This window comes from Rhea pennata, chromosome 12 (genome assembly GCF_028389875.1).
Source record: "Rhea pennata isolate bPtePen1 chromosome 12, bPtePen1.pri, whole genome shotgun sequence".
In the NCBI taxonomy this organism is placed as follows: domain Eukaryota; kingdom Metazoa; phylum Chordata; class Aves; order Rheiformes; family Rheidae; genus Rhea; species Rhea pennata.
Window position 1 is genome coordinate 5,985,442 of NC_084674.1, and position 23,872 is coordinate 6,009,313.

The window sequence follows — 23,872 nt, forward strand, 5'->3', positions numbered from 1 at the left end:
TAAAACAAAACCATACATACAGAGAGAGTGGGAGAGATTAAGGTGCAAGTCTCAATAACACAGTATCTTTTAAAGAGTCTGCCTGCAAGAAAGAGGGAGTGGCATGCACGGGGAGCTTAACTCTATATTTAATGCAAAATGCTAGATTAACTCGGACTGAAAAGCACTCTCATCTCCACAAATATTAGTCTCAACAGGTACAATGTGGAAGGCAATGGAGCTGATAAAGTCTTCTGGATCCTAAAAAATTTAGAAGCAATCAGCTATTTCACACCCCAGGCCAAATCCTGCCCTCAGGCTTGGTTGGCTCCAGGAAGACAGAGAGGCTAAGAACAAGTTTGCAAAGGCAGGATTTGGCTCAAGCAGAGTGCAATCAAAATATCTTCACAAGGCTGGTGCACAAATAAAGATATCAGCCAATAACTTAAACCAAGCTGTCATCTGATCAGCTGCCATACATCATTTCCCTCTGCCTGGAATCAAAATGGAAAATACAAGATGTCTAGAATATTGGTTTTGAAATGCCAGGCATTATCAGTGGATGCAGCTTTGGGAGCACTCAATGAGCAAAACACTCAAAAGTTTGGGTCTCGCTTTACAGACGTGGACCATTAAACTTCCACATGGGAATTTCCTTCTGGCTGGTGTATGTCCATCACAGGAAAAAGGGTTCCTATCAGGAAAGATAAAAACACCACCTTTCCCCAGGACAGGTGATATCTAAGGCCTTGAGTAAACTATACCCACAGAAACCAAGCTATTGACTTTTAAATGCCAGCATAAGCAGGTTCTCCTGCTGGTTAAGAATTTGGCTTCCACTGTTTGGAAGGCCAAAATATACATTTTTCAAAAGATAAAGCTATCCAGAGAAGTTTAGTGCTTTTCGTAGCTAGTCTGTAACCCAGTACTCTATTTCCCATGCTCAGCTTGGCTTTTTCTCAACTATGTGGTCTCATCTATAAGGAGAGAAAGAGTATACTATATTCCTCTACTATAAAGCTGTCCAGAGCAAGCAAAAGAAAGTATTCGTGATAATGAAAGCATTTTTTCAATGTTATCACTAATAAGCAATTGCTGCCACAGCCTCTCTGGATATGGCAATATTCAGCTCAGTGAGCATAGAAGGGCATCACATGCTGACTTTGGACAAAAGCAGCATTACTTCAAAAACATCATGTTGGCTTGTTGCAGATGGACTTGGATTATGTCACCTGCACTATCCTGAAATGGGAAGTCCCAGAGAGCACCAGGCAAAGACCCCTAGCCAGTAGCATGCCAGCTGGCTCCGCAGACTTAGTACAGCTGGAATAGTACACCACCAGCAAAATCTGGTTTTGCAAGGAATCAGTATATATTAGCCCAGACTAATGAGGCTAATCTGTATAAACCTAAAGCCGGTAAATCCATGCTGCATCAGACCACACCATGATAGAGGATGAGTTTGGGCCTTTCCCACCAAGCCAAGGAAGTGGGTTTTTTTTTTTTTTTTTTTTTTTTTTTTTCTTCCACTGCCCTTAGCAGATTCAAGGTTTTAGCAGAATTGCTCACAGAAAGGAAATACAGACCTTTGATTCAATCACTGCATCTGGAGGTGCAGGGCTCCTTCGAATGATGGTCAGGCCACTTCGCACAGGTAAAATAACCTGCAATCATAATACACATACAGCTCTTCAACTGATTTTTATTTGGTGCCCCATAAAAATTCCACTGATGCTAAATGATGTCCTCCCTTAGACCGTGGTAGCTTTTCTCTCACTTCTAATCTTCAGCTGAAATTCCTTTCAGCCCCAAAATGTCAGATGTCTATATTTGTTCACATTCCTATTTCAAACTTACTGCTCCCACTAATGCCAGAAAAAATGCAATTTTGTTTCTCAGTTTTCTAAATAAGCGTCAATTTCTAGAATTTCTGGTGCATTGGGTTTCCACTGTCTGGCTAATGCTATCATGAAGATATTCTGGTCTCATTCTTGGAACTTAGCAAACAATAATAGCAACACGTCTGTGTTCTTCAGTGTGTGCTAGAACATTTTTCCTGCATCTGCCTGTGAATTTCAGGGGGTTTTATCATCTCCCCTCTATGATCATACTATCACACTACAGTGAAAGCTGCACTCAGTGCTGGGGTGTTCAACACCATTATCAACTAATTAAAAATTATTTATGGAAAAAACGTACTATTTGCAAACATTAAGTGCCTAAAAGTCAGATTCAGACCACAGAATGTTATGTCATGCGTCTTTCCCTATTCTACAACTCAAGTGTTGTTCCAGATACTTTAGCTTATAATTATATTGACTATATATAGACTAAACACAGAATCACAGGAGGCACTACTAGAGGCCGTGTGAGTTGCAGATGGACAAGGTCCTTGATCATATGAGGGATGAACCAAAGTCTTCTGGGCGCGAGCCTCGTTCCCCTGTGCCTCGTGGAGTTTTGGCAAGGGAGAGCACGCGAAGAAGAGGAAACAGGCCTCAGCCATCCTGCCATGGGAAAACCTGACAGCTCTAGAGAATGAGCAGGGATTGTGGCCTCCAGCCGTCCTCTCTGTCCCTCCACCATGTGAGGTGAAACCATGGGCTGGAGCTCCAACAAGGAAGGATGAGGGCAACCACTGCAGGCTGGTGCCTTCTGCCCCAGGGCAGGATCAGGTGTGCCTGCATTTAAAGCACTGGTAGGTATTTGTCTGATGTTGTCTCTAGAACTGTATATATACACATCCTACCAGGAGATTTTGTTTTCTCTTGATAGAGTAGGACTTTGTTGAATCATATTTGGTTGGAGATGCCCTACAGAGCCTTTAAAGCAGAGCATTTCTTCCTTGTTTGTATCATAGGGCTGATTATTCCTTCCTAAGTGCTATATTTTTATCTTGCCTTTAACATTGCAGATGACATAGATGAAGAGTAGGGACCTTTTCTGAATATAGGAAGTCATGCTTAGAGCTCAAGTAAGGTGAATTACTGTAATATTTTATTTCATTTTAGGTCCACTGAATAACGGCACCAACAACGGAAACATTTTACAGGGTACTTTGCAAAATCCATAGATCCTTAGAGTACCACTGGCACCTTAACCAATTGCATTGCACTAACCTGCTGAACACGAGGATCTGAATTAATCACTGTATTTAATCTTCTGACAGCTAGTACATTTGCATCAGATATGTTCTCCAGGTAGACTTGTCCTTTCATGAGTGTATTCTCCACACAGATCACTCCATCCGTTCTCAGCAAGTGGTTATCCATGACAAAGCTGTAGTAGTTAACAGCATTTCTTTGATCAGCATCAATAAAAATTATATCAAAGTCCTCATCCTCAGCATGTAATGCCTGGGGAAAAAAGGGGGGGGGGGGGAAAGAATGTGGGAGAAAATTCTAATTATTTATCTGCAATTTGAATGTCTTGGCCACTAAACTGTTCCTTTTACAAAAACTCTAATCAGAAGGAACCCCACCTTTTTAAAGTAAAATTGATAGAAATACTTTTTGAGATCTTGGGAGTTTGCTATACTTCAGAAAGAGCTCTTCAGCAATGACTGCACCCCAAGTCTCCCAAAGGGGATCACAGATATAAAAGAGGATCATTCACCTCAATTTGTGTTGCTCAGAGGCACAGCAGACACACCTGTGCATCTAGAGCCAAAGGGAATTAAATCATCAAGGTAAGGGTGAGGACACACATCTGACTCTGCAGCAGCTGAACTGCTGCAAGAAGCTCTCTATTTTGAAAAGAGTAACTATCAACAGATTCAAGAGTGGGAATTGTTGCATCAGCCTCTAGGAAAAAGAGGTGTAAGGTGGATCCTGGGAATTGCAAACTAGTGAGTCCCACTTCAGTAGCAGGAGAATGGTTGAAATCCCAATTAATAATAGAATTATATAGCACATAAAAGAACAGGTCACAATAGAGATAAAACAGCGCAGCTCCTGTGAAAGAAAATGATGTTTCTTTAATCTAAAAAAATATGCTTTGGATGGCTCAGCAACAGAGAGGATAAAAGAGAACTGGCTGCTATCATCTAATTGGATTTTCAGAAATGTGGCACACCTTCCCTCCAAGCAGGCTGCTGATGATAATGTATAAAAGTGTTGATGGATGACCAGATGGGAGCCTTTACAGCCTTCTCCTGTGGCAGTTAATGCACTTGCTGCCCAAGAGGCTGCTATGGAATATTTCAGATTCCATCTGGGACTATTTAACTGCATCTGTGTGTGTTTCAATGAAACAACGGTTCATCCACCTATTTTGGGCAAGCATAAATGCTTTCAAGTCTTGGCATTTCGAGTGAAAAGAGAAACAATTATGTTTTCCAGAACTCACTGTTTCTACTACAACTTTTAACAACACTTCTTGCGTCCAGATTTCCCTTTTGTGTTTGGAGACATTTTGCACAATGAGTGATGAGTGATCCCCTGAGATATATGAGAGAAAGCATCAATAACAAATGGCAGCAGAATATGAAAAAATAATTTGTTTTTGGGAGTGAGGTTCATGCCTCCCAAACAGAGATTTCAGAAGCCTTACTGAAGCAGGGAGCATGTCTTTAAGAGGAGGGAGGAGAGGGAAGTTCAAGTTCTGCTCTATCGTGAAAATTGGTGTCATTGTGGACTTGCTAGTGGTTAGTAAATTAAGCCTGCCTGAGCGCTTGGACAAACATGCTTAACTGCAGATGACAGCACACAAGCTCTGCATTCATGAGTCTGCATTTAGGATACTTTTTGAGACTACGATATAATGAAAGGAGACATTAAGGCCAAATCTATGCTGGTTTGCAATAAAAGTAATAAAAACTGGGACATCTCATTTCCTGGGATTCATTTTTTCATTTCATGACCAGTAAGAAAATTTTGCCCTGGCTTATTCTTGGACTGCACTGGTAGAAGGCAGCAGGAACATTTCTGTTACTGTGGAAAAGCATCTTATGCCAGGTTGTTACTCAGCCAGTTCATCCAATTCAGATAGTTCATGAAGGGTAGAAGAGGAAAGTTTTGGAAAAGGAGTCTCTCAGAAAGGGTGATTAGAAGTCTCATTCTCTAGAGCTGGGAGCCAAAGGCAATTTCAACTAGTTACCATGACTTATCACTACTTATAACCTTTCCTGGCGGAGGAGGTGAGGAGTAGATGTTCAGAAGCAGATATGGCCATCTCTGAACACGTTACTGCTGCTCCATGGTATGACTCCTTAATGAAAAGGAATCTCACTTCAGGCTTTAACTTCATTAGGTCCATATGGGGTTGTGGAGCTCTTTGGGATTAGCTGAACTTCTCCTTTTAGCCCTCCCTATAGACAGTTTCTCTGCTTCTTACCTATCTCCTTGTATAGATAAACCACCTGTTAATTAAATGACATTCAGGGCAGGAGAGCACCTGCATCGTATTCATATCCAGCACAAGCCTGTTCTGTCTTTCCAACACATGTGTATACAAGACTGCTTTTCTGAAGGCATTTCTCTTCAGCTGATTTATCAAATCCTGAATCGCCAGCCATGAAGGTCACTTGGGCACCTTTCATTTCCTCCAGGTCAAGGACACCTAAATAGAGAGGCTTGAATCACTCCCTTACAACTCATTTTGGGACCCTGACATCACACAAGTTTCTTATTTCCACAGATTTAGGATTGTTATTGCTCTATGCATGTTTGGTTAGAAACAGCATCCAACCTGTAAGAGGAAACCTGAAATTCCTCGATTTACCCTACTGGTAGCTCTGGCTGCAAAGCTAAGCACTGGCAATTTTGGTGCTGTGATGGAGAAACTAATGGAGGACAGCTCACTGCTCTCCCTCTCAAAATGGACAAGAGGGGTTTAGAGGAGGGCCTGATCACCCTTCTTTTCCTGGTGTGATTGAGCAGACTGGACCTGGCCCAACCTGGGACCTCACAGCATGTTAAAAATGCCTTTGTCCTTTGGCAGGAGAGAGGCAGAGCCCAAATGAGGCTCTGAGGAAAGCTGAGATCCAAAATAATCTGCCTGCAAAATATCCTGCTGAAACTAATTTCCTGAATGTTTACAGTGCAATCCCTGCTCCTTGCTACAGAGGCATCATAGATCGTAACAGATGGCAACAAGAAGTGTCTTAATTCTGAGCAAACTTGGCTAAAATTAATGCTTTTGCTTACAGTGAGTCACTAACTTCCTTTTGGATCAAAAAAAAAAGCACTGTATTTCATAGAAGAGATGCACCAAAAAAGAACTTGAGAAAGAGCACAGCAACGTTGTTGACAGTTACAGCAAAGGATCAGGGAGAGGACATCCTGAATAAAAACATGAATGAATCCTCTGCCAAAGCTCAAAGAAAACCTGGCTGTAGTCCTGATCAGCAGCAATGCCCTCTCCAAAGGCAAGTACAAACTCAGTCAGAAAAGCCAACTGTCCAGTTGCTTTGACATGGATCATACAGTCAGCGTATTTGTAATAAAGATGTACTCAAAACTTATTACCTTTGCTATGTCTTGTTCTTGACCTAAATGTAATAGCAATCCATCCTTCGGGTGCACAGAACACATGAAAAAGTACAGCTTCCTTTTAAACACTATTAGAATATTTTACTGTATGTGGACATACACTCTTGTTACTCCTAAATGCTATTCTATTGAGTACAGTTTATATTCACCAGCAAAGCTAAATCTCTAGGGAAGCTAGAGAGGGAATGCAATTTCTAGTAATAACAGCTCACAACAGTGAATACTATCCACTTATCCTCACAATTTCCAGCTATTTTGGACTCCTTTCTGAATTAACCTTTCATATCAAAAGGAGCAATTCTGCACACTAGAGACTCCGACACAATTTCATGCATAATTTATTCACTCAGTTCAACATTAAACGCAGAGTCCTTGACTTTGTCAAGGTGGATTCTGTTGGCAGACTTCACAAGCAGCAAAACAGGAGAAATGAGATCTGCAACTCAACCTCTTCACCTATTCTGTCTGGTAAAAGGAGGGAAGAAAAGAAAAAAGAAATCCCCTACATGCTTATACAATGCCCTACAATCAGCTGAATCTGCTGCAAACACATTGTTATTTTTTTGTGTTGCATTTTCGATTTTAAAATGGAACGATCAAAATCACAAATATGAATAATTTGCTGGCAGTTTGCATTCCCAGTGGGCTCAATCCTGCATCCATTGTTTGACCAAAACACCCCTGGGAATTAAAGGAAGGACTTCGTGCAGGATCAGGCCTATTGTCAGCAGCTGAGGCATAGCAAAGCACGTTATTCAGGCAGAACACAACAGAGAGGAGTTTATACTTAAGGAGCTTGTTAGGAAAAGATTTTAAACACCGTGGCCCAGCACAGATTTGAAAGATAGCTAATTCCCACCGAAATCATCTGGCTTAAGCTCCGAAGGATATCCTGAACCTAAGAAAAAGCTGCCCCCACTCTGTATTTAAACAGTTTACGTCAAAATTACTGAAGTCATCGGGCACAGAGGCACATGCCAGACTGTAAGTGAGCAACATGCTTTGGTCAGGAGGTGGAGACCACCTTGGCAGCTCCTGTTCCTCAAACTTGGGAAAGGCACATCCTGCTGCTCCTGGCGGGTAGCTGCTACACAAGGACAGCTTTACACTTGTGGTGCAACTACCTCTTGCATCTTCTGGCAGTTTATGCTTTCTGAATGGCTGTCTCATGCAGTAGAAAAGGCCTTCTCCTGCCAGGTAGTGTTATAGATTACACAAGCTTTTGTGCTTTAAAGGAGTCAGTGTGCTAAGGCAAGTGGTAAATTCCCTGCTCCCATGAGCTCGCACTGCTGCCAGGATTTGAGGAGGGGCAGCTAGGCAGAAACTCTTCCCTATTCCCCTCAGTTTGGATGCAAAATTTAGCCACAGTCATCACAGCAGGAAAGCTGCAGCAGCCATCTCCAGAGAGCAATACATTAAAAGAGAACTTACGAAGTGGTGGGCAACCATCTCTGCCTTCTACAGTGGGACAGGAAGGAAACCCAGGACTGCAGATACCCTAGATGGTATCAACAGCCCTTGTTAGGGCTTCTTTCAGCTTTTCCTGCATCTCATCACACTCTTCAGCAACTCTCCAACCCGGCTCTGGCCTGGACCTGCTGTTCTGTGGACGATAGGCACAGAAATGCTCTTGTTCTCCATCTCCTCTGAGAGGCTGAGCTGTGAGACATCAGCACATTGTCCACCCCTAGAGTAGCTTGCCCACGGCAACTGCCCAGTCCTCCTGCCTTTCAGCAAGCCCATATGTCAATGGATGACGTGTTTTGTTCCAATCTGTTTTTTTTTTTTTTTTTTTCTAAGAGGGAGAAGGTAGCTCCCTGTTAACACCCTGAGCCTCCTCTTCACACCCTGGCAGGCACCAGTCTAGCTCAACTGCTGCAAACCCCAATAATCCTGACATGCTTGGGAACAGCAAATGACTTTAAACAAGACTCACCAGAGAGGCCACTCCAAACGTGTTCCTAAGCAGCCATCCAAAGCTATTGCCTGTTATTGCAACCTTCCTTAGACCACCAGTGAACATAACATTTTTGCATTTGCTTAGTTCTAAGCATCGAAATAGGCTCACTGACCTGGGAATATCTGAGTGTTTGAATGAAGCGTGTAGTTAAGCAGCTAGCTAGTGCAGAGCCTTGTTAAGCTTCAAAATGTTGCACAATGCAGTGATGCAGATCACACGGTGGGCAGCTGTATGTAGATGACTCTGATAGACCTGCTGCCTCTTCCCAGTGTGGTGGCATACTGAACTTCCTTCATTACAGCGGACCTAAAACCTACCTCCCAGTCTCACAGAATATATTCTCTCCCCTTGAGGGAAAACACCAATGCTACAATATCCCATAGCCCCTTCTCCACCTAGAGTCATTGTGGATAAAGGTCAGTCCTGATTCTCCTGATGGCAAAGACAAAATAGCTACCAGGTTTAGCAATACAAGCTCATAGTCCAGTGCAAAAACTCTGCCATCCTTTCATGTCAAGAGCCTTCGGGTGTAGGGATCTCTGCTTCCAAACACAAGCACCAGAGCTCCCATCAGCTTCAGGAAACATTCCAAAGCCCCAAGTACCTGCAGAAGCAGGGTCAGGATGTGCCCTCGCGTTGCAGTCGGACGATATAAAATCAATTGCAACATTCTGTTTTAAGGATTTAGTTTTCATGTCTTTGCTCCCTTCTTTAATCTCTACACAGCATGTACTCTGCCTGCCTCTAGATATTTTAATTCAGTCACAGTAAGTCAGTTGCACAGAATGGGCACTAGAGAGCAACAGCAATTCAATTAATTTCACACTCACTGCAGGGAGCTGGGATTTTAAATGCTGCACATTGCAGGTGATCTGTAACATTTCGTTTATTCATATACTTCCCAAAGCTCTTTGTTTCTTTCTTATCAAACTTGGAGGTCATGAAAGCCAGAGGTCAGAAAGCTCCTGGCCATTTCATTTTAGAAGCAAATATGGTACCTGTTAATGCAAATAAAGTTACAATCAAGCTCACACTGACACTTCCAGATTGAAAATGGAATCGGATTAAATTGGTTTGCATTAATAATAGAATGGCTATGCATTTAATGAACCTATCATGGATATCAGCTGTTAGAGTGCTGGACCTGCAGCAACACCATGGAGATTCATAAACTGGAATTGAAAGTGCAACTCCTCCAGCTGCTGGCAGTCATAAGCTTTTCTCTTCCTTGGAACAAAGTCGCTAGTCAGAACAAAACAAATCTGGCTAGTGCGTTTGCACATATGAAGCTCAGCATATTACTTTGGAAGAAGTAAACCTATGGTCTAATTCCCTGTGGTGATACCAGTGGGGAAAACAGTGACAGGCTGCCATTAAATTGCAAACTTTATGCATTAAATTGCAAGACTTTCTCAAATCTTGTCAAGAGTGGGAGCAAGCTGTCCTTTGCAGGGGCAGGCCCGCCAGAGCATAGATACAATCTTCCAATTTACTATATTTGGCATTAGAGGCCCTGACCCGATGTCCATCCAGCTCTAGTGAAACTCTTCCTTCTATGGCCTTACATTCAGGGTTTGTGACTCCTCTCGTCAAAAAGCTTTGGTAGTTTAGTCAGGAAGGAATAACACTATCTATCTTGTGTGACAAAGCTGCCCCATCATATATTACCTTGAATAAGAATTAATCCTAGCGCAAGAGTGTGTTCACTCTTGTAAGCAAGCTAGGATCACCAGCCGGCATTTTGTGGGCAGGAAATAGGACAAAGTATATCTGGCAGAAACACATTAATCTGCTCTGAACAAGAGCTCCCAAGCCCCCCTTCCAAATGACTTTACCTCCAAAGTGTCTGCTATTGGTCCCACTCGCATGCTAATCTTTTTACCATCTGAAGAATAATCAAATGCATCTTGGCTGTTCACTCCAAGATAGGGCACTTCTGTACACGCAAAGATTTTGCCATCATCTGGCAATTCTTCTGCAATAGCAAGGATGCTGTAACCTTTAAGCTTGCCAATTAATAAAATCTTCCTGGCTCTGATCATATGAACAAACATCCTAAAAACCTGGCCTGTTGAAAGACAAGAATGAAGTTTTAAAAATAAAATCGTAGGAAAGACTGTACATTGTTCACAATGAAAATTAAATGTACCTTTTAAGTGATCATGTTTTTTTTAAAAAATCAAATCTTAAGACACATCAAAATAGGAGTTTAACAAAAACAGAATTTCTGACAAAATTTCATCTAAAATGCATCTAAAAGACAACAGAATAAAGGGACTGGTTTTAAATGTAGAACTTTTATCATCAATGCTGCTATTGTTCAAGTGCTTGTTAAATAGTGCTTGAAATATTGCATATTTTAACATTCCCCCCATATGAAAATGGCTTTAAGATGTCTCCCTATTCTTTCTGGAACCAGGATTAAAAAAAAAAAAAAAAAGTCACTGCATTACCTTGCATTTGCTCTTAGAGTCATTATCCCTAGACAGCACCATCATTTAAGAAATTTATCATCAGTGGTGTCCTTCGAACAATGTATTAGTGTAATACATTATAAGAGTACTTCACTGTGATGATATATTACTCAAAAGATGGGAACATCTGGGAAGAATGAATCTCGGAATGGATTTAGTTTAATAGGCTTTATATGCGAATACAAGCCTGAGCATTGCTACTCTAATATTTAAAGTTCAGTGCTTGGCCATAGGCCACCTCCACTGCACAAGCACTTACACCTCTGTTGGACAGCCACTAAACCAAAACCAACACAATTTTACCCTTTAGGAAGATCTGTGCCTACAGCAAGATCCTATATTTTTCATTTTAAGTCATTTTCCAAATTTCCGGGGCATTTCCATAGCACTCATCCCTACTCAAGATAAAGTAGAGGATGTTGAACTTCATTGACACCCTTTTTCCAATCTGATATAATTTCATCATTTTGATTGACCAACTTGCCATTCATATTGCCAGAGATGAGTTCTTGCTGCAGCTGAGCTTTGGCTTTGCTGCCTCCAGCATCCCCTGGGCCTTGTTCAGGTGAGGTTATTCTGAAATAAGAAAGAAAGTTTAACATTATAGTCATGACCAAAATCTGGATATCCCACAAAGAAACTGGCAAAAAAAAAAAAAAAAAAAAAAAAAAAGTTTCAAGGAAGAATGACGTAAAAATGGAAACTTTGAAGGTTTTTGCAGGACAGAGAAAAAAATCTTTTCTTCCCAAACTGCTGAGAAAAGCAGTGTATCTCCAGATGTTATTTCACAGAAACTAAGCATGTGACAATGAGTTTGGATGAAATAAGAGACTACTTATTAGGAAGAGAAGCGAAGAGATCACTGGAAAAAGTCCATAGCCTCCAGACAGGTTAGATTACCATGTCTGAAGAAAGTAACCACAAGAAATGGCTGGTGATGCTTCTGCAGGGCAGAATTTAGAGCCATTTGAGCTTTTTTTTTTTTTTTTTTTTCCCCTCCTCTACTCCCCCCACCACTCTTCGGTAAAATGAGAAAGAATTCATAACCCGTATCAGACACACTCAGATAATCCAAGACTTAAAGACTAGAACATTTCATATAACCTCTTTTCTGCCCCTCACAAATGCTTTAACAACTTTAATAAGATAATGTATAGCTATTATCATACAGCTAGCTTAAGTCAAACAACTATCAGCTATTATTTCAGCAACAGAACTAACACTCAGCGTTCCCGTAATCCACAGCCTGGAACAGTTTACACATTGTCAATTTTAGACAGAATTGGCTTTTTCCACATATCAAAATTTGCAGTGATAAATGGAAATTGTTTCGCAGACCCCACATGGCTGAGTAATATACTGTAGCTCAAAAAAGAATAATGAGGGTATCAGTTGGACTTCTGAATTAATGATACCTTAAATTAGTTTAATTAATTAGTTTAGTTACTAGAGTAATTTAGTTAGCAGATTAATTAATGTTTGTTGAGCACTTGGAGACAAAAAGGGATATAAAGGCTCTTATTATAGGATGGATCCAGAAGTCTTTATGCAGGTTTTCTTTATTTATACCAACACCAAATTAATGTAAGGGTTCATTCTCCAAGATCTTGGAAGAGAACTGTGTGGAGGCTGGCTTACTTATTTTCAAGTGGGATGTGGTCCAACACAGACCATCGTACTGAAAAACATTGCCATCCGGAAGAAAGTCTTCCATAATTTTGGATTTGTGCTTTTTGTTCATTACGCCTCATCTGAAGGCCATGCAAACACACAGACACACGTGTCTGCACACATCACTGTATATTACTGAGGAAGAAAACAAGGTCAGGAAACAGGCCTCGTCTTTGGATGCAGAGGATGCCTGTTCTTCATTCCACTGGTCTCCTTGATTGAGACCTATTCTGAACAGAAAATCTAAGAACATATTCTCATCATCACAAGAAAAAAGCACATGGTTACAAAGGAGAACCTGTACCTCTTCAAAGTTGCCATTGCGTCCAGGTAAGGGTCTAGTCCAAGAGCAACATCAAGGGCTTTTTGTAAGTAATTCTTCAGCTGTTCAGGAACACGTGAGTCACTGAGGGCTATTTCTTTGGCTTTAAGAAGGTTCTCCACAATGAGTCCAGCTGGGGTTTCTGTAATAGAAAATTAAAGGAGGAATGGTGATTTTGTAACTGCTCAAGTCTATAGAAGTCCAAGTTAGAAGAACTTAGACCAAAAAAAGGTGCCTTTTTTCATTGGGCTTGTGATGGAAACCTTTTAAAACTGAAAAATATTATATTTCTATTTTTTTCAATCTCCTATATCTTCTTCCCTTTTTTCTCCCACTGCTGATCCTTTTCTGAAAGTAATTAGATTAGCTCAAAAACAATCATTTTTGAAGCTCAAAAACAAATACTGAACTCTCAAAATAACTGCAAACGAAACCAACTTCTTTATGTTGTTTCAACTTTTCTTAGGAAAACCCAGAGCATATTTCAAACCACTCTTGTGAAAACAGGCAGATCATCTTGGCATGGGACAGGTAGAAACCATTATTTGGCCCAAAGGAGGCTCTCCTCTAACTGGATGCAAACCAGGTGTAAGTCACCCTCATGTGTGTTTGCAACACTGAGGCTGCTGTGCACATAATCTGCAGGGGGAGCCAACGATGCTCATGCTCAGAAAAATCAATTACACCTATCCTAATGCAGCCAAACTGACAAACGTTCAAATAACAGATTTTTGTGTCTAATGCATAGTGGCATAAAATCAAAGAAACTCATCAACAAATGTTTTTAAGCAGATGACACAGAAGGAGCCCTGGCAGTGACACAACCTCCTAACCCTTCTTCTGACTCGAACCTGCAACAACAGCTCACGGCAAACACAGGCCACCTCGAGCCTCCTGCTTTCTGAGGCACGAACAACTAATGATGCTTAAACCAATCAGCCCTGCATAGCTGGGGGTTTGGATCCCCATCAGGGGGAAGGACTAGCCCATGGTGTGTACTCCTCAGAGCCTTCTCACAAACCCGATGCTGCCAAAAGACAGTTTTCTTAGGTAGAGAGAAACCATTATGCACACCACAGTGAGTTAGCACTTCAGAGGCTGTAGAAACATTTCAGGGATCAGCCTGGAAAGGCAGAAGCAATGCTACCCGCTGTGCTGTGTCCAGTGATGTTATATCCTGAGACCACTGAAAACCTCAAAGCCTCTAGTGACACACAGTAGAAATGAAACGGTGGACCTGGGCAAAGGGAAGAGCCTTGCCCCTGAAATGAGGAATTACAGCCCTGCAGAGCGAGACACGTTTCAGAAAAGTTCTCCTGGTCTTCAAGTGTCAAAACGCGTGCTGCGTTATGCAAGCACCAGATGAGAGCAGATTTCAAGGAGGCAAGACAAGTAATTTGTACATGTAACAGGGTGGAGCAGATTGCCCACAGCAATGTTTTTTTTCCCTGTGATAGAAAAGCTGCAGAAGAATGATGGGGCAAGAAGAGTGACAGTCAAGGACATGTTTTCTCTGGCGGATCAGCCCGGACAAGCCCAGGGCTAGTGGGGTAAAGCCCAGTTCATGTTGGGCAGCTGCTCCTGCAGGCACGGTGCCCACCCAGAACAGGTTTCTGGCAGGGTCTCAGATGTGGTACAGCACACCTGGCTGCTTCATGACCTCCTGGCACAGCAACACCTTGCAAAGACAACTCCCTTGCAGTCCACTATTGAGAAAGCCTGTACTGAAGGCAAATACAACAGCATTTTTGAACAATAACTTCTAATCAGAAGATCATGTGAGGATCGGTCTGCAAACTGGTAATACACACATGCCTCTGTATGACTTCTCCTGTTCTCTGTTTCTTTCCTGTCTACTTAAAATAAAATGCCACTTGAGCTTGTTGTCCAAACACTGGGTCTTACTGGTGTCCTAGCATCATCTTGACAATGGTCTGGCACCAGCTACTAGACAAGAAATGGCATAACAGGAAGGGCTTTTTATGTCTTCTCTGACTGAACATTTTGAGAGGTATGAATACGTAAAGTCAGCATAGCTAGCTGGAGATGGAGAACTGGACAACACACAGCCTTGGGGGGACTGGGGCACTGATGTGACTACTTTGAGTGTTTCCCTCTACAAAAGCCCTCAGCACACAAAGGTGAAGTAAGGTTGACCAGATGACTTAGTCATCAAGTGAGCACCACAGTTTCCAGTCGCTGGGGCCCGCTTATTCCTCCATCACCAAGAGGCGCCAAATGAATAAACTCATTTCTTTGGGAACTGAAAAAGGGTTAAAGTTCACAAAAGGTCTGCTCTTCAAAGCAGAGCATCTGAACTTTCTGTAGCTACTAAGATGAATTCCCACTGTTGTCTTTTTGTCAACTTCACTGATTTTCATTATCCAAACCATATCAAAAAAAAAGAAAAAAAAAAGAAAAGAAAAAAAAGTAGACAGGAACATAAAATATATGTATATTTTACATGGGAACTGCAATTTGGGACCAGACTTGAAGGTCATCTAGACAACATCATGTCTGTGGCAGGAGCCCAACCAGACATATGAGATAGGCAGATTTAGGATAGATATAGCAGCCCCTGATTTACTCTCATGCTGATATCTCACCGTCAGGGGCGGCTTAAATCTCTTTCAGCGTTTTTATAATTAATTGCAAGTACAGAAATAACTAACCCTTTCCTGGATCTTGTTAGTTTGTTGACATCAGCAAATTCCTCAGCCCAGCTATGTGTTGTGCAACAACATGTTGCCTTCTCATAGCTGAGCATTCACCACCTCTCAGCTGAATGTCTCCTTGCGGCAGGAGAGTGCAGAAGGTTGCAATCTGTCTCTCCTAGAGCCTGTGCTCAACCTTGCTGCCAAGCACACTAAGCCTTTGTTACTAATGCAGGGGGGAAACAAATCTATAATCCATGTCTGACTTTAGTAATTGGCATGTTTTCCTCCTCTGTGAGTAACAGACAAGTTTCCCCTGCCAATCAGGGAAGAAAAGAGAGAGAGAGAGAGAGAGAGAGAGAGAGAGATTCCAGCTGTTTTCATGGAATCACAGAACCACGGAACAGTTGAGGTTGGTAGGGGCCTCTGGAGATCATCTACTCCAACTGCCCTGCTCAAGCGGGGTCACCTAAAGCACATTTCCCAGGACCCTATCTGGACGACTTTTTAATATCTCCAAGGTGAGAGATTTTTTTTTCCTTATGTTCAGATGGAGCTTCCTGGGTTTCAGTTTGCGCCCACTACCTCTCACCGTATTGCTAGGCACCGCTGAGAAGAGTACAGCCCCATCCTCTTGACACTCTCCCTTAAGATATTTATACACATTGATAAGATCCCCTCCCAGCCTTCTCTTCTCCAGGCTGAACAGGCCCAGCTCTCACAGCCTTTCCTCATAGGATAGATACTCCAATCCCTTAATCATCTTAGTAGTGATGATTAAGCAGTCCCAAGTGAAGGGACTCACTCCAGTAGCTCCCTGTCTCTCTTGTATTGAGGAGCCCAGCACTGGACAGAGTACTCCAGATGCAGGCTCACCAGGCTGAGTAGACGGACAGGATCACCTCCCTCGACCTGCTGGCAACACTCTTCCTAATGCACCCCAGGAGACCATTGGCCTTCTCGGCCACAAGGGCACATTGCTGGCTCATGGTGAATTTGTTGTCCACCAGCACTCCCAGGTCCTTCTCTGCAGAGCTGCTCTCCAGAAGGTCAGCCCCCAGCTTGTACTGGTGCCTAGGGTTATTTCTCCCTAGGTGCAGGACTCTGCACTTGCCCTTGTTGAACCTCATGAGGTTCCTCTCTGCCCAACTCTCCAGCCTGTCCAGGTCTCTCTGAATGGCAACACAGCCCTCAGGTGTATCAGCCACTCCTCCCAGCTTGGTATCATCTGCAAACTTGCTGAGGAGGCACTCTGTCCCTTCATCCAAGTCATTGATGAATAAGTTGAACAAGACTGGACCATTGAGGGTCACTGCTAGCTACAGGCATCCAACTAGATGTTGTGCCACTGATCACACCCCTCCGAGCTCTGCTATTCAGATGATTCTCAGTCCACCTCACTGTCTGCTCATCTAGGCCACATCTCCTCAGCTTGACTACCAGGATGTCATGAGAGACTGTTAAAAGCTTTACTAAAGTCAAGGCAGACAACACCCACTTTTGTAACCTGTGTTATAATATCAGCTGCAGGTGTCAAAAACCGTGACTGCAGGGAGGTAGCAGGTGGTGCACGCCAAGATCAACTCTACATCAAAGATTATACAATCCTTTCAGGAAGCTGCATTTTTAACAGCCCTAATGATGCATTGGGCCAACAGTAGAGGTCAGAATTGCCTTCATTGTGCTAGCACCTGAAGAGCCAGTGCAGCTCTGGTGGCTGGCTGCCAGACTGGGTAGGCTTTCCTCAAGGATGCAGGGCTCTGTAAGGTGAACACAAAATTTTTTTAACCACTTTCCCCCTTTGTTGCTCTCAGAAAAGTGATTTATTTTTATCGCCTGTTTTTGTATCGCCTATCAAAGTGGCTCCTCTAGTTGGCTGGACCTTTGCAAGCACTAAGCTATCTGCAATCCCTGGTTGCCTCCCCACATCTCTCCTGATAACAGCAGTTCACTCCCCAGACATATCTATGCATGGATCTTCCCTGAAGAGTTGTCTTATTTCTCATTCCCATCTAATCTTGCATCATTTTTTTTCATGCATACAGCAAAAAAAATGAGAGCTCACTCAGAGCAAGAAAAATGCTATCAGGTCCAAAGAAAGACTTCAAGCCCCACAGTTAAAGAGCAGAAAAGGGCTGCCTTAAGCCTCCAGCAGCTTCATATAAAAGATAATGTGCAATTCTTCAAATGGTCTCCTGCTGTCAACAGGATGGTCCCCAGCACCTTGCTGCTTGGATGCTGAGGATACAGGCTGCCTGCTTTACTAGGAAGTGGAAAGGAAAGAGATTACAGCTTCTGCTTTTTCCAGAATCAGGTATTTCTGGTGCATAATAAAATCAGAAAGAGTCTGGGTGGAGTAGGGTTGGAGGGCCAAAATTCAGTTGCATTTGAAGCTGACAGTGTCTGATATTGCGGCTCCAAAAGTAGAATTAAATCTTTGCAGCCTAGGCCTATATTGCATTTTGTACCTTCAGACTGAAAAAGAGACTCATCTTCTCTAAAAAATGTGGGAGATTTAAACCTCCTCCTTCCCCCTATCACTAAAGCAGCACAGGTCAGATGAGCACAGGGGGAAAGAGATCATCCATCGCACCACAGAGGTGGCATCCTGAGGTGGTGTTCACCTTCTAGCATCTACATTTACTTTACAACCACAGAAATAACTCACAGAACAGGTCCTCTCTCCCAGCCCAGCCCAGAGCACTGATGCGCTGCGTGGGTTGCCGACACCATGCTGTCAGGCTGCTCGGCAATCAGCCACTAAGCGTTTTGGTGGGAATTGCTAGGTGCTAAACACTTGCAAACCCGGTCTGATCAAATCTCCCCAAACTGCCAGACTTACCAGGACAGCTCAGGCATTGACAGGAGTTTATCACAGCACTCACCACTTTGTCTTAGTGTGTAAATATACCTCAGCCATTGCATTTTGCCTAGCAAGTCTCTTTACGGAAACCTTAAAGCAATGTGTGAGCTATTCCCTTATCCTACTAGCACTTTGCAAATGCAGCTGCAGTCTGTAAGGAGACACTATTATGTTACTGCTTGATCACACATGCATTAAACTCCAGCCACAGAGTTTATGGCTCACCCTGAGCATATGGCTCCAGCTAAAAAAGAGGGAAGCAGTGGTGTGATTTGCACACACCTATGCTGCTTAGCAGCTTTAAATCCACCACCAAGAGATGGGAAAAGCATCTGATCCAGATTCCTCTAAAGGCAATAAAACACTTGAATTGGCTTCATCAAACTGAGTTTGTGAGTGTGCCATTCCTGGTCCTAGACCTAGCAAGGAGTAGCCACTGTGGAGAAGCATTGGGCACAGACACACCCTTACCCCTGAGGAGCTGGGATCTGGTGACAGCAAGGACCGGAGATGATCCTCTCTACCTCAGGAGTGCCAGCTTGGCATTAAACATAGCCCTGAACAAAACCAGCCAAGCGCAGCTGAATTTGTGAGGTTGGGGTCAGCCATGGTAGTGCCAGAGCCAGCAAGCAAAATTGGCAGCGACAGCAGGAGGAAAGGCGGCAGCAGCTTTGGGGTGGAGCAGGAGTGAAAAGAGAAGGGAGGAAAGCAGCAGGGTGGAGGGGATGTGGGGAAGCTGGCACAGGGAATAGGACCCAAGGCACTAAACTCTGCCTGAACTTCAGGGAAAGGCAAGGAAAGCCAGCACCAACCGGTGCACTTTCTATGTGCTCCAGCAACTGCAAAGGCTGTAGGAAAGCTGAATTCTCCCAGATGCTCCCAGGCTTGCGGCGAGGAGGCTCTGCCATCACTGGCAGAGAGTGTGGGAAACATACCTTTATTTTCCTATGTAATAAAGGCTGTTGTGTGTGGCAGCGGTAAACGATGCACGCCGACAGTCTGATCCAAAGCCCGAGGCAATCTAAGGGAGTCTTTCGACGGGCTTTAATAGGCTTTAGAGCAGGCTGTGCAAGAATAAAGTCTTCTACACTCAGCTAGAGCAGCCCTGATTCCCACATGCAGTTGTTTTTATTCTAGAAAACAGCCAAAAGGGGCAGCAAACATCTCATTGTGTATACCCTATCATCAGGTACACTGAGCTATCACAGAAAGCACAGAGGCAAGGGTAAGGCTGCAGAAAAAATATTTATAAAGCATGCATCTCAACCCACCAGAAATTACTCACTTCCATTCACACTCTTTCCCCCCCCTTCTTTGAGTTTCTACAGACTCAGCTTCTCTGCTGAGCTCAGGAACCAATGCCCCTCCCACCACCAAACACCTCTTCCCAATAAACCCTTAATCTGCTCCTTTCTGCCAAGCTCTCAAAGTCTGCAGGCTAAATCTCTGCATGGGACTGGGACACCATTTGGTGTCCCACTCTACCTCCTCTCCTGGAGCTCCCGATGTGGATCTCCTGAATCTCTCCACTCCCAAGGCTGAATTAGGCTTCTTCATTTCCAGCCCAACTGTGCACCCTGGCTGTTGCATTGTCCTTGGGCTGTTATTGCCCTTTAGCTGAAAATCTCTCCCCAGTTTGGAGACAACAGTCAGGGAACGTGGACCATCGTAGCTGTCAGTTTGCAACTCCAAGCACCCCAGGCTGCCCCTGCTCTAAGGCAGGGTATTCCTCCCCGGGCAAGCAGTAGCTCCTAGCTGCAGCTCGCATTAACCTTCTTGAATATGGGTGATCAGAGAAAGCCTAGGACCAGGCATGGAGGGCTAGCCTGGTTGCAAGCACCGAAAGGGGAGTTTACCTGCGGGATGATGCATGTTGCTTCTTGTCCCCAGGCCTCCGTGGATGATGCTGCTGCTGCTGTCTCTGCTGTGCGAGCTCCTCGGTGCTCAGGTGTCCGGCGAGGGGAAGGGCTCCTCCGCGTGAGAGGCAGTGCTGCCTGTGAATACCTGGGCAGAGCTGCCGCCTCGGGGAGAGGGTGGTTATGGAAGATCGCTGCAGGCTCGGGCTGGGCTCCCAACACCAGCTGCACCCACCTGCCCCCATCCAGGAGTGCATGCATGTGGGGAGATTCAATAGCATCTGACACCAGAAAAAAAAAAGAAAAGCATACTTTCACTTCACTTTACATAACAGCAATGGTCACATCCTGAGCTTGGGAAGCTGCCTGCTCTCAAGGAGATAATCAGCAGTTTCATAACCTTCTGGTTACATAGCATGGATGCATGTCCCAGCCCAACAATCAGATACAGCTGCAAATACCAGTGGCTTTGAACCTCAAACTCCAAACTTTATTTCCTAGATAGTCCAGAGCTCCAAAGTCACCCACTGCTCCACACAGCTGAACATCAGGGAACCTGCTGCTCTCAAGTCAAGCTCCTAGGCAGAGTCTCTGCAGAGACCCCAGCAGGTTCATGCGAGTGCTGCTACCAGTCAGCCTATACCACTGGAAAATGTCCTCAGAAAATCCTGGAAGATGGAGCTTGGAAGAAATAGCAGGAGAAACTACTGGGAATATCCAAGATATCCTACAGCCTAACCAAGCCTGCATTTGACTTGGAGTAGAAAAAGCTAATGAGGAATTAAAACCCAGAAATCAGAGTGTGTAATGGAGATGAGGTCAACTGTCCATCTCCTCTCTGTGCAGATGAAACATAAACCAAAGTTAATGAGGAAATATGGACTAGCCCTAACCAGAATGTCATCTTGCATCTCTCTGATTTATCATCCTATCTTATTTAGTCAAGGACCCACTCAATGTAGCTGCAAAGTGTGGTAAGTAAGCTCGGGACTAATGCAGATGAGGCAGAAGTTGCTTAGTGGAATCAGTCTTCCCTGCAAAGTTCTCAGTAGCCCCTTTAGTGGGGCCTGACAGATGCCCATTTCACTGTCACATGTCTGACCACAGTCTCTTAGCTCTTCTTGTTTACCACAAGCATCGCTGCTGTCCGTGTCTATGTCCAAGCCCTGGCTCTTTAATGAGCCCCTTCTGCCAGCAAAGTTGGGCCAGGACTGGTAACACAAGGACATGGCAATCGCTGCCTATCACAAGAAAATAGACATCGGGAAGTCAACTTACCAACTTCTAAAATGAAACAAAAGACATTTTGATGCCTCACAGAATAGAATAGGAAAATGGAAATGGAAATTAAGTAAATGCCCACTAAAAAGAAAAACAAATAAAATAAGTCCTAATGTTCTGTAGATTGCTGTTAATCAAAATAAACGAACAAGACAAAAAGGACAGATCTCCCTGCATACCTAAGATTATTCCAGTATATGCTTTAGTAAGCAACAAACTGAATTAGACCCTGCAGCTGCTGTGGGAAGCAATACAAACTGTTTTTGGATTAAGAGTTAAAATTTTAGGTGAGTATTTGGTAAACAGACAAGAGAAGAGGTTAACTATTCTATCTAATCCTCCCATCACTAGCTTTGGACGTGACTTTGGACAAGTTGTTTCTCCTCTGGTAACTCTATTCTCCCTTCCTGTAACATAGGGATAATAGTCTGTACTCTCTGGAAAGTGCTTTGCTGTCTAGAGATGAAGCAAGTAATGAGAGATAGATGTTAGGAGTTATTAACACTAATCAAGTAACTCTCCTTGGAGCAGGGCTAAATAGCTTTAGTGGAGGTTTTTTCTTGTAGCTTTTTCCCAGACTAAATTTGAGTTAAATCTAGGTTCCTAAATGAGCTCAGCTTCAATTAAGTCTTCAATGCAATGCGAGAGAGCTCTTGTTCTATGGGATCTTGAAGAACAAATTTTCCAGTCCCTGGTATTGTACCTGTTTTCTTGATCTTTGTTTATGAACAAGGATGGCTTTCAGAAAAATGGCCAAGGAGAAGGCAAAGATGGATTTGTACTTTCAGGCACGGCTGATGAAATTAAAGGAAGATCTTCCTCTGTGCTTAGCAAACACAGCTTTATGCCAAGGGAGTGTTTGGTGTGGCAAGCTAAAGCCTGGGCCTGGGACCCTCTAAATGCCCCAGCAGGAAGATCACATGGCAAGGTGACTGGTGCATCTCTGAATCTTGTGGGGAGCATGTCACTAGGCTGCTGTCAGGGGCAGTGTATCTGGGCCAGCCATGTAAGGGGCTCAGCTCTGCTTTCCTGCACTCTGGTCACACCGTTTGATGGAGAGGAGGAAATCTGTCCTCTCTATGTGAGCTCAACACACCCTATCAACATGCCATAGGGGCAGAGAGACAGCATCTCACTGAATGCCCTGGAGGACAGTTGACCACCTGGTCTCTCCTAAAGACATGAAAAGACACATGAGGAGAGAGAAGCTCGCTGCTGAGCCCCTTGCCAGGGGGACACTCACTTTCCCTCTTCATCAGGCGAGCTGGGCGAGCTCTTCAGCAAAGCAGCACAAATTTTCCTTTCATGTGACAACTCCAGTCACAATGGCAAGAGCTCCTTGTACACCTACCCTGAGAAGGCCATATCAAATGAACCTCAACTTACTACAAGAGACAGTCCCATATGGCTCATCCTTGTCAGCTTATCAGTGGAGCTATCTATATACTTTACCTAAGATAATAAGCTTTAATATAAATAGTACCTATCTATCAGATAACAAGATATTTTCTTTTCAGTAGAAGTATCATCTTAATGCAACAACTAGATAAAGACTGCAGAAAAGCTTGGGAGCCTGGAGGCAGGAGAAGACCAAGATCCCATCATCTAAACCACATTGCTAATCTTGAAACAATTCCACTGTAAGAAACTTCATCACTAAAGTCCCATGGGACTTCCAGCAGGGGAAGCTGTGCATACTAAGGAAAACTCTATGGATGCCATTAACAGCTGGGTCAGGCAACAAACTCTTTCTAGTTATTTTTTTAAGCCAACAACAAAAGTTTAAAAGTGTTTTGATTTTTTTTAAAAAAACTCATCCAATTTCTCAGCAAAAGCGAATCCTGGGAATGTGAGCTCAAAAGAGGTTTAAACTGCTTGTGTCAATCCTATCCTCGCACTCCTGATGCTGTCTCTTCCCTTGTAAGAGCGAGTTAGAGCCCAGCCACATCAGAGGCTCTGCACTGCAAAGGAGTTCCTGAAGAGCTTCTGAGTGAGATTCACACAAACCGTCTTTCATAACATTAAATTTGCTGTAGGGCATCACATTGGAAGTTAATTTATGCACTCCTATTGTATTTCCTCAGCATTATAAAACTAAGTGTTATACAACCCTATGCTGGTTCCTGCACGTGTCTTCTCACGATCTTACCACCCCTACCTTACATCCCTAGATTAGATAATCCTTGTTTTGTAATTGTTTTCCCCCGTATAGATGAGCCCTCCCCTTCCAAAGTCTGGTCAAACTGGAGCCTTTAAAAAGCATCTCAGATGCACCCAGTTAGGCGAGCTCTCTTAGCACAGAGATCTTACTTTCAAGAAAA

General features: G+C 43.5%; 1 protein-coding gene across 1 annotated transcript in view; it reads right to left on the bottom strand.

Moving 5' to 3' along the window:
- LOC134145883 (uncharacterized) overlaps positions 1-21,499 on the bottom strand; it is a 38,304-nt gene extending 16,805 nt beyond the window's left edge. The window contains exons 1-8 of the mRNA XM_062585892.1: positions 21,400-21,499; positions 20,271-20,551; positions 18,640-18,658; positions 12,880-13,039; positions 11,389-11,480; positions 10,266-10,498; positions 3,099-3,335; positions 1,566-1,643 (exon numbers count right to left, since the gene is read on the bottom strand). Of these exons, the coding sequence (XP_062441876.1) occupies positions 1,566-1,643; positions 3,099-3,335; positions 10,266-10,498; positions 11,389-11,480; positions 12,880-13,039; positions 18,640-18,658; positions 20,271-20,551; positions 21,400-21,499 (1,200 nt within the window). The remainder of the gene's footprint in view (positions 1-1,565; positions 1,644-3,098; positions 3,336-10,265; positions 10,499-11,388; positions 11,481-12,879; positions 13,040-18,639; positions 18,659-20,270; positions 20,552-21,399) is intronic.
- Positions 21,500-23,872: the final 2,373 nt, after the last annotated feature.